Source organism: Mastomys coucha, unplaced genomic scaffold (genome assembly GCF_008632895.1).
Source record: "Mastomys coucha isolate ucsf_1 unplaced genomic scaffold, UCSF_Mcou_1 pScaffold19, whole genome shotgun sequence".
Lineage (NCBI taxonomy): Eukaryota > Metazoa > Chordata > Mammalia > Rodentia > Muridae > Mastomys > Mastomys coucha.
The window spans coordinates 2,433,479-2,446,922 of record NW_022196901.1 but is presented as its reverse complement, the minus strand read 5'-3'; the positions used below and the strand labels follow the sequence as shown (position 1 = coordinate 2,446,922).

At 37.9% G+C, this 13,444-nt stretch overlaps 1 protein-coding gene across 1 annotated transcript in view; it reads left to right on the top strand.

Annotated features, from left to right (window-relative positions):
• Positions 1-13,444, top strand: part of LOC116097458 — a 63,639-nt gene that overhangs the window by 27,502 nt on the left and 22,693 nt on the right. The window contains exons 3-5 of the mRNA XM_031379961.1: positions 7,165-7,258; positions 8,577-8,664; positions 12,353-12,414. Of these exons, the coding sequence (XP_031235821.1) occupies positions 7,165-7,258; positions 8,577-8,664; positions 12,353-12,414 (244 nt within the window). The remainder of the gene's footprint in view (positions 1-7,164; positions 7,259-8,576; positions 8,665-12,352; positions 12,415-13,444) is intronic.

Genomic DNA, 13,444 nt, shown 5'->3' with positions numbered 1-13,444 from the left:
GTTTATCTATCTTGTTGATTCTCTCAAAGAATCAGCTTCTGGTTTTGTTGATTCTTTGTATTGTTTTCTTTGATTCTATTTGGATGATTTTGGCCCTGAGTTTGACTATTTCCTGCCTTTTACTCCTCTTGTGTGTGTTTGCTTCTTGTTCTAGAACTCTCAGGTGTTCTGTTAAGTTGTTAGTGTAAGATCTCTCCAGTTTCTTTACCAAGGCACTTTGTGCTATGAACTTTCCTCTTAGCACTGCTTTCATTATGACTCATAAGTTTGGGCATGACATGTCAATATTTTCATTAAATTCCAGGAAATCTTTAATTTCTTTTTTTATTTCTTCTCTGACCAAGTTATCATCGAGTAAAGAGTTGTTCGGTTTCCAAGTGTATGCGGGCTTTCTGTAGTTTTTGTGGTTTTTGAAGACCAGCCTTAGGCCATGGTGATTTCATAGGATGCATGGTATTAGTTCAATCTCCTTGTACTGGTTGAGAGTTGTTTTGTGACCAATTATATGGTCGATTTTGGAGCAGGTCAGGTACCATGAGGTGCTGAGAACAAGGTGTATTCTTTTGTTTTAGGGTGAAATGTTCTGTAGATATCTATTAAGTCCATTTGGTTCATAACCTCTCTTAGTTTCACTTTGTCTCTGTTCAGTTTCTGCTTCAATGACCTGTCCATTGGTGAGAAAGGGTGTTGAAAGTCTCCCACTATTATTGTGTGGGGTTCAATGTGTGTTTTGTGCTTTAGTAAAGTTTCTTTTATGAATTTGGGTGCTCTTGCATTTGGGGCATAGATGTTCAGAATTGAAACTTTCTCTTGGTGGGTTTTTCCCCTTGATGAATATGAAGTGACCTTCTTCATCATGCTTGATAACTTTTGGCTGAAAGTCTATTGTATTGGATATTAGGATGGCAACTCCTGCTTGTTTTGTGGGACCATTTGCTTGGAAGACCTTTTCGAATCCTTTTACTCTGAGATAGTGTCTGTCTTATTTAATTGAGGTGTGTTTCTTGTATGCAGAAAAATGCTCTATCTTGTTTACTTATCCAGTCTGTTAGCTTATATGTTTTTTGTTTGTTTGTTTGTTTTTGTTTTTGTTTTTTTGGTGTTTTTGAGACAGGGTTTCTCTGTATAACCCTGGCTGTCCTGGAACTTACTCTGTAGACCAGGCTTGGTCTCGAACTCAGAAATCCGCCTGCCTCTGTCTCCCAAGTGCTGGGATTAAAGGTGTGCACTACCACCGCCCAGCAGCTTATATGTTTTTATAGGTGAGTTGAGTCTATTAATATTCAGAGATATTAAAGACAGATGACTGTTGGTTCCAGATATGTTTGTTTTTGTAGGTGGCTTTATGTGCCTGTGGTTCTCTCCTTTTGGCTTTGTTGTGAGATGCTTAATATCTTGTCCTTTCTTTGGTGCAGGTACCTTCATTGTGTTGGGGTTTTCTTTCTAGGGTCTTCTGTAGGAGTGGATTGGTAGATAGATACTGTTTAAATTTGATTTTTCCCTGGAATATTTTGGTTTCTCCATCTATGTTGACTGAGAGTTTTGCTTGGTATATAGCCTGGGCTGGCATTTGTGTTCTCTTAGAGTCTTCATGACCTCTGATCAGGTTTTTCTGGCTTTCAGAGTCTTTGTTGAGAAGTCTGATGTAATTCTGATAGGTCTACCTTTGTATGTTACTTGGCCCTTTTCCCTTGCAGCTTTTTAATATTCTTTCTTTGTTCTGTGGATTTACTCTTTTGATTAGTATGTGACAAGAAGATTTTCTTTTCTGGTCCCATTTATTTGGTGTTCTATAAGCTTCTTATACTTTTATAGCCATCTCTTTCTTCAGATTGTTTCTTCAGGAAGTTTTCTTCTATGATTTTGAAAACATTTTCAGGTCCTTTGCGCTCGAAATCTTCTTCTTCTTCCTTCTCCTCTATTTCAATTATTCTTAGATTTGGTATTTTCATTGTGTCTTGAATTTCTTGGACTCTTTGGTAGGAGATTTTATGTTTTGAATTTTCTTTGGCAATTGTCAGTCTCTTCTACTGTATCTTCTACACCTGAGATTCCCTCTTCTATCTCTTATAGTCTGCTGGAGATACTTACATCTCTAATTTTTGACCTCTTTCCTGGGTTTTCCATTTCCAGGTTTGCCTCCATTTGTATTTTCTTTGTTTCTACTTCCACTTTTAGGTTTTGGATCACATTATTCAATTCCTTCACCTGTTTATCTGTGTTTTCCTGTGTTTCTTTTAGTGAGTTATTGATATCCTCCTTAAAGGACTCTAATATCTTCATGAGATAGGATTTTAGGTCAAGTTCCTGATTTTCAGGTGTGTTGGTATATTCTGGGTTGCTGTGGTGGGAGCTCTGAGTTCTGATGATGCCCATATATATTGACTTCTGTTGTTTATGGTCTTGTACTCGTCTTTTGCCATCTGGATATCCCTGTTGTTTGTTGGTCTGGGTGACTATCTGGAATCTTCCTTTTTTGTCCCTGGGTTGCTTCAGGTCTCCTGGTAGGCCTGCAGCCTTGGCTGTAGCAGACCACCCATGGGGCCTTCTAACTGGGGGCTCTTCACAGTGGAAGAGAAGCTGCTGATCTGTTGCCCTGGCTGTAGTAGATGTCCTGGAAGGCCTTCAGACTGTTGGGTATTCAGTGGAGCAGTTAAGCTGTTGTCCAACTGCTCATAGTGCAGTTGATCCTCAACTCCTTTGAGTGGAGTAGATCCTCAACTTCTCTGAGTGCAGCAGGTCTTCTACTGCTCTGAGTGTAGCAGGTTCTCTAGGATGGGTCAGGATATTATGTCTTCACTGGAGCAGACCAGTCAAGAGTCTGCTCCAGCAGAAAGGACCAGAAGGAAGGGCGAAGAACATTTTTATGCTGCATGACCATCTTGTGCTCTTTTATCTGCAGTCATGGCTTCTACCAGAAATGATTATATCTATCAGAACTCAAGTAGTCATACTCTCTGTTGCTTGACTGACATTTCCTTCTTGGTATCTATTTTAATCACCTCAAACTTTAAAATATATCTAAATTAATCATTTTGTCTTCCCAAAGAGGCTAATTTTTTTTTAAAACTTCCTTATTTATTACTGGCATCATTCCTCAAGAACTCTAATTTAAAATTTTTTTGGCTCCTGTGCCTTCCATAAAACATCTGTTCATTCTTTTCTTTCAAATGAAGCAATCCTAGGCCTCTGAAATTGCTACTCTATATCCCACCCACACCCCTGCCCCTTCAGTACCTTCTCATGCCTTATTATTAAAATTGTGAGTTTTTTTTTTTTTTTATGAAATCACCTTTGATTTCCTAGTAACCCAATTCAGTCTCTGTTTTAACATAAAATAAAATAAAATAAAATATATAAACTCCTTAGTCTGATAGTCACAACCCATCATGACCCATCACAAGACATCATCTTTCTGAATGGCATTATGAAAACCTACCAGGATAGATTTTCACTTTTCCATCATGATCTTTGTCTTAGTGTTCTGCAGTGTCTTCTGCACTTTTCTTCCTCTATGCATTTGTTCCTCAAAACCTATTCCCCATATTGTTTGAAAAAAAAATCTTATTTAGTCGTTCTGAATCAAAGTGAGTACTTTCTCTTGTTAACTATCACATTTTAAATATTGAGCATTCTGAAATTATGACATTCATCCATTCAGAGATAGCTACCTAAGAGATTAAGAAATAAACAAATGGTAAATTTGTGCACACTGTGCCTTTCAGGAAGCAGAAACAATGCTTTGTTGATCTGTATAATCTCTGCTACATCTGGCATCTGTATTGGAAAACTTCTTTTGTTCCTTGCCTCCTCACACTCATTTTCTATGTCTGGCAGCATAATCTTAGGCCCTTTTAAATACAATGTTATCAACTCATTAATCATCCTGTACCTCTCCTTCCTGCATTTTTTACTTTAATGACATTTCATATAAAATACCAATTTCTATACCTACAGAAAGTTATTAAAAATAGGTCTCTACTTCAAAATGAAGATTCCAGTTTTCTTGTGGAGCACTATGCACCACCTAAAGCCTTTAGCTGGATTCTCAGTTGTCACATCCTTGAGAGGTTGAGGTTGAAAAGTTCTCGTAGTTACATGGTTCATCCTCCTTAGCTACAAGGAAAATCCCATGTAATTTGTCTTAAATGACACATTCACCAACTTAGGGATGCTCAGTATATTATATTGTTCCTCTGGGCAATGAATGTGAGGTTCTGTGCTTTGAAGACTTTTTAGACATAGCTACAGGAGTTAAGGTATCACATCATTTCTGTGGTAAGTGGTAGAAACTCAATGCAAAGTAATTTAATAGAAAGGGGGGATTCACTCCTTCACCAAATTGGGTGTGAATGGCTCCATGCTCAGCTGAATCTCAAAGGAGGTCACACTCTAGTTTTTCTCCTTGCTTTTAGTCCCAGCCACAACAATCAGGATATTGACTTCATTTTCTTCCTCAATAGTGTGTATTCTCTAAACAAGCAAGGGAGAGGCTCCCTGCTAGCAGATCTCTCACAATGTCTATAACTCCAAAGGAAGTTCTAATAGTTCCTATTTAGGTCTTTTTGTTTGTTTGTTTTATTACTTTTATTTTTTTACAGTCTAGTCATTAACCCTCTCCCAGTCTGCCCTCCCACAGTTCCTCATTCCATTCCTCCTCCCCCCTGTCTCCAAGAGGATATCTTCCCCACCCCTAGGGTTCCCCACTTCCTGGGGCCCCAAGTCTCTCCAGGGTTAGGCCCTTCTCTCACTGAGACCAGCATTATAGATTGGCCAGGGATGAACTACCTTGAGTGTCACTCTAGTTGTAAGAGAGGAGCAAAGAACTGATTGACAGCTTTACAGCCACATAGCATTGATGCAAGATGCCTGCAAGTACAGATTATCAGAAGTGGAAACACAAGACAGCAAACATTACAAACAAAACAAAAAACAAAACAGAAAAACCTGCTTCCCTCTGCCTTATTTTAGGCTCTGTCTACTTGGGACACACATTTCATTTTTCCCTCCCCCCATATTATTAAAAAACATCCCTGGCAAGATCATGCTTCCAGTTCTCACTAAAAATTGCATTTACTCACAATCATTGTGAGCTCTGCTCCCAGCCCCAAGTCTAGACCCTCATAGAGACATAAACAAATCCTGGGTTTGGATGTGGCTCTTCAGGTTCCATACTCCATCAAGTCAGCTACACAATCAGTAAAACCAACACCCCAGAACCCACTAATCCACACAGAAGCAAAATCAAGATAGCAGTAGCTGAAACTCCTGGTCAAAGAAGAAGGTGGTGGTGAGTGGTGTTGTAACACACCAAGTGTATGCTGTGCTCTCATCCTGAGTTTCCCAAGTCAAGCCGTGAGTTCTTTGGTCACCAAATGTGTGGATACCCAGGTGAGGCTTCCTAAAGACCTCCATTTTCTAGAGAGAGAAGGTGGTGCTTAAGAAGGTATGTCTCATTTGAAGCAGTGAATTACTTTAGGAGTTCACTTGTGGACGGCCATGGCTATTGGGTCCTGTCAATCAGCTTAGCACTTGAATAACACGTTAGTTCACATTTATTCTGTCAATCTCTGAAAACTCTGCCATATTCCACGAGCTTGACTCTTAGGGGATCCGAGAACTAACAGCTAAGGCTAGTTGTAGGCCCTTTTCATTGAGCCTTTATAGTTCCTGTCTTTAAACCATAGCCTAAGGTAACAGGTTCAGTGTCCTAAGTGGCATCAATCTTAGATTTGCTTTACCAGCTTGAACTTGACCTTTGATCTCAGCAAGTATGGAACAAAAGCTGGTCTGAGAGACACCTCCTGTTCTCAGGCAGTGCCTAAGGTGATTCTTTAATTGGGTGAATCATTACCTTTGCTGGCTTGGGGATTCTGCCACAAGGAAAGATGTAGTCGTATCTAGAATCAGTCCCCATAGTGGTTTACTAGTTTAGAACTGAGCTGTCATCTTAACTAAGTTGTGTGATCATATTGTGCAAGTCAGTGGCCTGTTCTGTGCCTAACTGTCCTCACCTATATAGCAGCTAGCTTACAGGACTTCCATGAGAACAAAATGAATTAATGCATATGAAAGACTTAGAACACTGCCTATCACAGGCTAAGCCCCGTGCAACAGCCAGTTTATCAGTCTTAACATTAAAAAACAAAAACAAAAACAAGATTTATTTTTACCTTATGTGTTTGAGTGTTTGATTGCAAATGTGTGTACCACACGCTTGCCTGGATCCTTTGGAGCCCACAAGAGAGAATTAGATCCTCTAGAACTGGAGTTACAGGTGCTTGATTGTAAGCCACCTAACTTGGTACTGGAAATTGAAATCCAGACTTTCTGAACGAGTAACAATCTTGATGGTTGAACAATCTCTGCAGCTCCACTCTTGACATCTGGTCTACCTCTTCCAGTCTTGCCTCACAGAGTGGCTGTCCTCTTTGTGCTTGACACAGGGTTTAAGCTGAGCTTCCTGATCATCAGTGAGCAGGTGTAGGGAACTGACGTCAGATTGATTGACAACTCCACCAGTACCCTATGTCACATAGAAAGGCTCCCTCGGAAGACAGAGTAGATGCTTCAGAAAAGGGACTTCAGAAAGATGTTAGAGACATTTTAAATCTTACCCAAGTCATTCTCAACACTATCTCCTGACATAAGTTTTGGGTTGAGTCCTCCCAATGTAGCGTCAGAGAAAGGAATTTCAGTGTGGGAGACATCGGTGTGACTGAGGTATAGCAAAAATCCCATGAAAAATTGATTCCTAGAAGACAAGAGATAAGAGCCAGGAAAGGATGAGGTCTCTGCATCGACATTTCCCTGACCAGTTACCTGTTGGGAGAAAATATCACATGCCAGAATTGTCCTTTAACTAAAAGCAAAGATGTTCACTGTTTGGAACTCCATACTACTCAGTGACTAGCCCATGAGGATAGCAACCTCAAGAGTAAGCTGGCCACCCCAGAGTAAACATTCCTAAGGGGAATTTGTGAGCCTTTGTCAGCCATTATTCACTGCTGCTGTGGTTTGAGAACACCAATGGCTTCTCCTATAACAAAAACAGTGTTGAGAATGGCTGGTATTTATTGCATACGTACTACACTAGTTAAAAAAACTTGTTGTAGGTGTTATTACATGTTGTCACTGCTTTTTATTTTTATTTTTCACACACAGTGTATTTGGTGCCGAGAAGAAAAGGTTTGCAAAAAGTTCTGTTTTCCATATTCTGACTGTAAATTCAATTCTATATTTTGGGCAAATTGTAAAGGTGAGTTCTCCTTTAAATTTCTGTGACTTCATTTCAATGGACTTGCAAATAGTAGAACTTTGTTACACTTAAAGGATTTTAAATGACTAGATCTGCTAGAGAATTTGGTAAAATTCTGTAGTCCAGGGCTCTAGTCCACTGTTGCCCTCTGATCTAAGCTCATTGGTTGTGCCAGGTAGTGTTGATGTACGTTGAGTCAGGTAGACATCTTGCTGTAATACTTGATAGTTTAGATTCATTTGTAAAAATGTCTCTTGCCTGGCACTCATAACCTACTTAAGGGAGGTTTGTGTTCTAATGTTGTAGGAACACTGACAGAGTATATGTTTATATGTGTGCACAAGTGTGTGTGTGTATGTATGTGTTTGTGTGTGTACATGCTAGTTCTGAAATGCACATGTAGTGAGCCCAGTAGCGTTATTGTAACATATTTCCTCAGTGACTGTAGTCTATATTGAAAATTATCACTAAGAATAGTAACTCCTTAAGACAGCAAATATCATTTACCAAAAAGAATCTTCCCATTTGTAGTGTCAGATTTGGACATATTATAGGGTAGTCAACAAAGCAGAAAAAATGTTCTAATATTTTTTAATGAAATTTCCAGAGAACCCAAAACAGGTGATTTTCCAAGAGAAAATTCTCTTATGAGAAAATTCCATCTACCAACCAGTTATCTAGTATTTTTTTCCTCAATTGAAGTGAAAATATATAATTTGCCATGTTTTCTTTAAGTTCTATAAATCTGTTTAAATCATCTGCATTTGCACTTTGTAAAGAAAAACTTTGCATTCAGTCTAAACAGAAACTCTGATCTTCTGTTTGATGTTTTCCCTCCTTGTTCATTTCACTGTATACTAGGCTAATTAATTATCTAGTTTGAAGGGGGTGGGGTCTACCAGACTTAGGAATCTGCTTTCCCAGCAAGTGTGGTCTGTTTCTGATAATAAAAAGTTGGCACCCATACAATAATAGTTGCCATCCCATGTTAACTACACACTCCGCTAGTAATCTGAGGCACCTGCTGCCTCGTCTGTTGAGAAGGTAGTAAAAATTAAATAGAAGGCAAAGTGAAGAGAGAAAAATAATGCAAAGATTTGTTTACCTCTTGCAAAATATAGATGAATTTCACAGCAGTGATTGCTATACTAATGGTCATCTTATTAGAAGGTTCTGTACATGTTATTGTGGTCTTATGTTGAACAATGATCTGAGAATGTATAGCCAAGAATCAAGACTGCATGAAACTAGAAAAGTTAAAAAACATAAGAAAACTTTTGATGTGCCATTAAGATATGTCTTTTTTCTTCAATTTCAGTTGACCTGTTTGGAATTGTGATGCTGATACTGATTGTAATATTAACAATAGCATTCCTCTGGTATTGTCTCGCCTATTACTTTTACATGTAAGAGTATGTCATTGTATTCTTCCTAAGAATTCACTTAGGGATGATAGCATTAAAAAAATACTAAGTTAACAGGAAGCGTCTAAGAGGGACATAGAAGGCTTCTGTGATAACCCCTCACCCCATCCCATCCCACAAAAAGTAACAGCCTAGACAGGAATCCATCAAAGAGAACTCTTAAAAATTGTGGTAAGGATGCTGAAGTGTAGCTCTCCATAACTGATGGCTTCTGTTGGGGTGCAGGTGGGGAAGGAATTGGTCTTTTTAAAAAGGGCTGGCCACTGGGAGTTTAACCTTGCTCCAGTGAGTATATGGGCAACACAAATTGGATTTGTTTTTCTCCTCCTCTTCTATTCCTCCTCCTCCAACCTTCCTCCCCCTCATCCTCCCCTCCTCCCCATCTTCCTCCCTTTTTCCTACCCCTTCTCTTCTACCCCTCCTCCTCCTCTTCTTCCTCCTCCTCCTCTTTCTCCCCAGCCCCTCCTCCTCCTCCTCCTCCTCTTTCTTCTTTGTATGGGAGACCTCAAAGCTGGGGAGTTAGATCTTGGAGGACTGGAAAGTCAGTGGGATGTGAAATTCCCAAATAATCAATAAAAAGATTGTTGGAAAAAGGAGCAAATACTTTATTCAGATGGCAAGGAAACGTTAAAAGGTACATACAACATTGTGAGATGAAAAGATAGAATACCTTACTTTCCTGTCCCACTTCCACCTCTAGCTTGTCCTTTGCAGAAGCCATCCTTCAGTAGCTGTTGGTAGCTCTGCTGATCTCCATATAGCTCAACTAGATGACTGAATAATTCCTGCCACACTGACACCACACGTTACCCTTACCTCCCCATCAGGAAGATTGGACATTTTGTCTTGTGATGGTCTTATAATCTATTTTTGTTTTGCTATTCTGCTATTTTAAGTATTATTTTATAATATTTGGTTATTTTTCCTGTGTCATCAGTAACTTAGTTCTTTGGATCCTCTGTTTTTCTATCTGATTCTTTCTCTTCTTATTTAAGATACAAAATTTGATTGCCAGGAGTGGTAATGTTCTTCTTTAACCTTACCATTCAGGGACAGAGGCAGGGGCATCTCTGAATTGGAGTCCAGTCTGGACTACATAAAGAGACTGTGCCTCAAAAAAATTTTTTTTGATTGCCTATACTTGCTGTCATTTCTCCCCTTTTCCTGGAGACCCCCAGTTCTGTAAGCTTTCTCATTCATTTGACTTTATGTAGCTATCATTTTTGATTTTGTGTCTTTAGTTACATCCCAGAATTCTCACTTTTTAAGTCCAAAACTTTTAACTATTCAAAAGACTAAAACTTAAAGTGAAAGTAGAAAATATAATTCTATCCCACCAATCTACGTTTCTTGAAGGAGAATTTTCAATGGCTACATGAATGGAATTCTCGTTTTACACCCATTTCTTAAATTCACACCATTATTAGCTTGCTTCTAATAATGATTGTATGCCTTTTATAAGAAGAACTCTTAGATAAGATAGGTAGAATCAAATATAAATAGATACACATAGATAGGCTTATCTGCATGTAAATATATACACACACATATATACATACATATAACTGTTAGAGCATGTTTACAAAATTTTTTAGAATTTTTTTAGAATATACCAAGTCTTTCTTAATATACCCTTATATTTCTAGGAGTTTAACTACCCCTCTCCCTTGCATTTTCAAAATAACTTCATTATTTCTTGATATTAAAACATGTAGCAAAGCACGGTGGCATATGCTTTGGATCCCAGCACTTGGAAGGCACAGGAGGACCTCTGTGTTTTTGAGGCCTAGCCTGATATACAGAGCAAGTTCCAAGACAGCCAGAACTACATAGAGAGATCCTGTCTTAAGAAACCAAAAAAAAATTTTATTCTAATCATTTAAGTTTATATTTCATAAAACATTTTTTCCTACAGTCACTCTTCTGCAACTTTGCTGACATCTTATTCTGAATCTTTAAGTTGGCATACACGTAATTATTCACTATGACATTTTTGTAAGTTTGTTATTATACTTTGTTCTTAAGCGCCTGCCCCACTCCTCTGTCTCCCTTACGCTGCTCCCCCCCTCCATGTATCCCATAGGCCTCAGCTGTGCTTTCGTCAACACCCTACTGCAGTTCACAAAAAGTTTCTTTTCATAGCTTAAGTAGAATAATTTGGTTTCCTGTCTTCTTTTTAGACCCCCCCATTTTTTCCTTCCCTGTAGAATAAAATGTCCTTTTCCAAAGGGGTTTTGCAGAGTTTGAAAAGTAGTTATAATAGTTCACAGTTGCTTACCAATTTGTCTTCTCCCTCTCTTTTATAACCTGGTGTTTCCTTTGTCTGATTGTATGCCTTTTATAAGAAGAACTCTTAGATAAGATAGGTAGAATCAAATATAAATAGATACACACAGATAGGCTTATCTGCATGTAAATATATATATATACACACACACATATACATACATATAACTGTTAGAGCATGTTTACAAAACTTTTTAGAATTTTTAATACATATTTAATATGTGTAATATTAAATATATATATATTTAAATATATGTAATATATACACACACATATATATATTACAGTTTGCTTGTTTAGCATCTTTACTTTGTTTAGAAAATTATATCTTTTCTGGTATCAGGGGTTTATGTCCATTCCTTATTAACATATCAGTACAAGACAGAATAAGATATTCATATTCCTTTCCTCTCAAACAACAACAAAACATTTAAGAGAGGAGAACTCATGGGACACAGTACTTGCATGGCAAGAGACTACTTTATATATTCTTTAAAAGATTATGGTGTATTATGTCATTATTTTTTTGTGTGTACTCACTATGATCAAAATAGAAAATGACACTCATAAGAGTAGAGGCCTTAGCAAAGACCATTGCTGAAGCTTCTTTTATGGAAAGTTTAAAAAAAAGATTTGTAAACATACTCAAATGATTGTATTTAGTTATAATTTAACTTAGTTGTCCATCTTCATTTTAAATTTCTTGTATGGACATTCTCTACCTTTGTTAACTGTTTGGGCACAGAACTTATGAGAGGATTTTATTCTACCAAGGAGACATTCTTGATAACCCAATCATCCTTGTTAGGTTCTAGTGCATCACAGGATGTGTGGCACAGTAGAAAAGCATCTATCTAGCATGCATAAGGCCCTGGATTCAAGTCACAGCACTGCAAAAAAATTCTATTAGTAACACCATTTTAAAAATGTTTATTATTTAATTTGATATAATTTTGTTAGCATATAAAATTAAATGACTTTAAATGTTTTAAATATTAATAAAATATAGATATTTCATATACTTGATGTTTTCTTGAATGCATCTATTCTTTGTCAGAATAATTATCATTTGTTGTGCACTATATGTTTCTGTCACTGGAGATATAATTCTGAAAAGACCAATATTCTGCCTTTATGTAGGACAGATATGAGTAAAGAAGCAACTGCTGGCTTTATTGTTACTTGATTTTTTAGATGGTATTCCATTTAATTCAGTTGTATTTTTCTTAATAAAATGTACTAACTCTCCTGATGAGTAAGCAAATGTATTCAAGTTAATAAAGCAAAGATGCTAACATATAACTATACTTTATATAATGAATCAAGATAATTTCAACTGTAACCGTTTTTAAACTTACTGTATATTCACCATCCTTTTGAACAGACAGACGGCCATTTATGATCCAAGAGCTGGACAAGTTCCTGGTTACAACTGGAATGTTCCTGGCAAGTGCTTTCATCCATTGGATAGGCTTTTTCAGTGACTGATGGCCAGAAGTCATGCTTTCCCTGTACACCACAGAGTTAAAGTTCACTTGGGAAACTCGACAGCAGATTTTTATCCCCATTTTGAAACACACTTCTATCTCCTCAATAGTTAGACTGGGATTTGCAAAATAGTCATTCTAATAATAACCGGGAACACTGGAGTGAGTGATTGAAGATTTTCAATTCACCTGGGGATTGATTTAATTACTTTGCTTTTTCCTTCCTTCCCACTTAACTGAGGAAACTCAAGGAGACCTTTGCCTTAAGGAATCCTTGTGCTCCCTTCCCGTCACCTCACTGAGTACTCTAGGCTACCCAACGTTCAAATCTTCCCTGGGTTCTTCAAGCTTTCCCTCAGTTGTTCCCTTACAGAGGACTCAACGTGTGGCTTCCCTGCTTGGTGACCTTTGTTTATACAAGGCAGAGAATAAACAAGCTTCTGGTCTGTGGACTAGGAAAATATGGAGCTTATGCAATGTGGTTTGAGCACAGTGTTTCTCACAAAGGGAATGGGGCAGAGATGACTTTTTCTGGCCCACACTGTTTTCCTACGAAATGTATCCAGATGATTTCCTGGCTTAGAGAGTCACTGAATGTCCATGGATTTTCTGTCACAGAGGACAGCTAGCCTTGTGGTTTCCTCAAACATTTAGCCCTTCCCTTTGCCCAGATTCCACCCAGGCTAATAACATGTTATACTTCTTGACTCCTAAATATTAAAATAGCAGCAACATTAAAATCACAGCACACAAATCCTTAGTGTATCTATGACATCTGTGTACATTTTATGGTTAATATATTTTTTTAATTTATAGATTTTTTTTTATTGCACCTTAAAAAAGGAAATCTTAAGTTTGATTATATCTTGACTTAAAAGTAACTCAGCAGCCAGGCAGTGGTAGCACAAGCCTTTAATCCCAGCACTTGGGAGGCAGAGGCAGAGTCAGAGGCAGAGGCAGAGGCAGAGGCAGAGGCAGAGGCGCAGAGG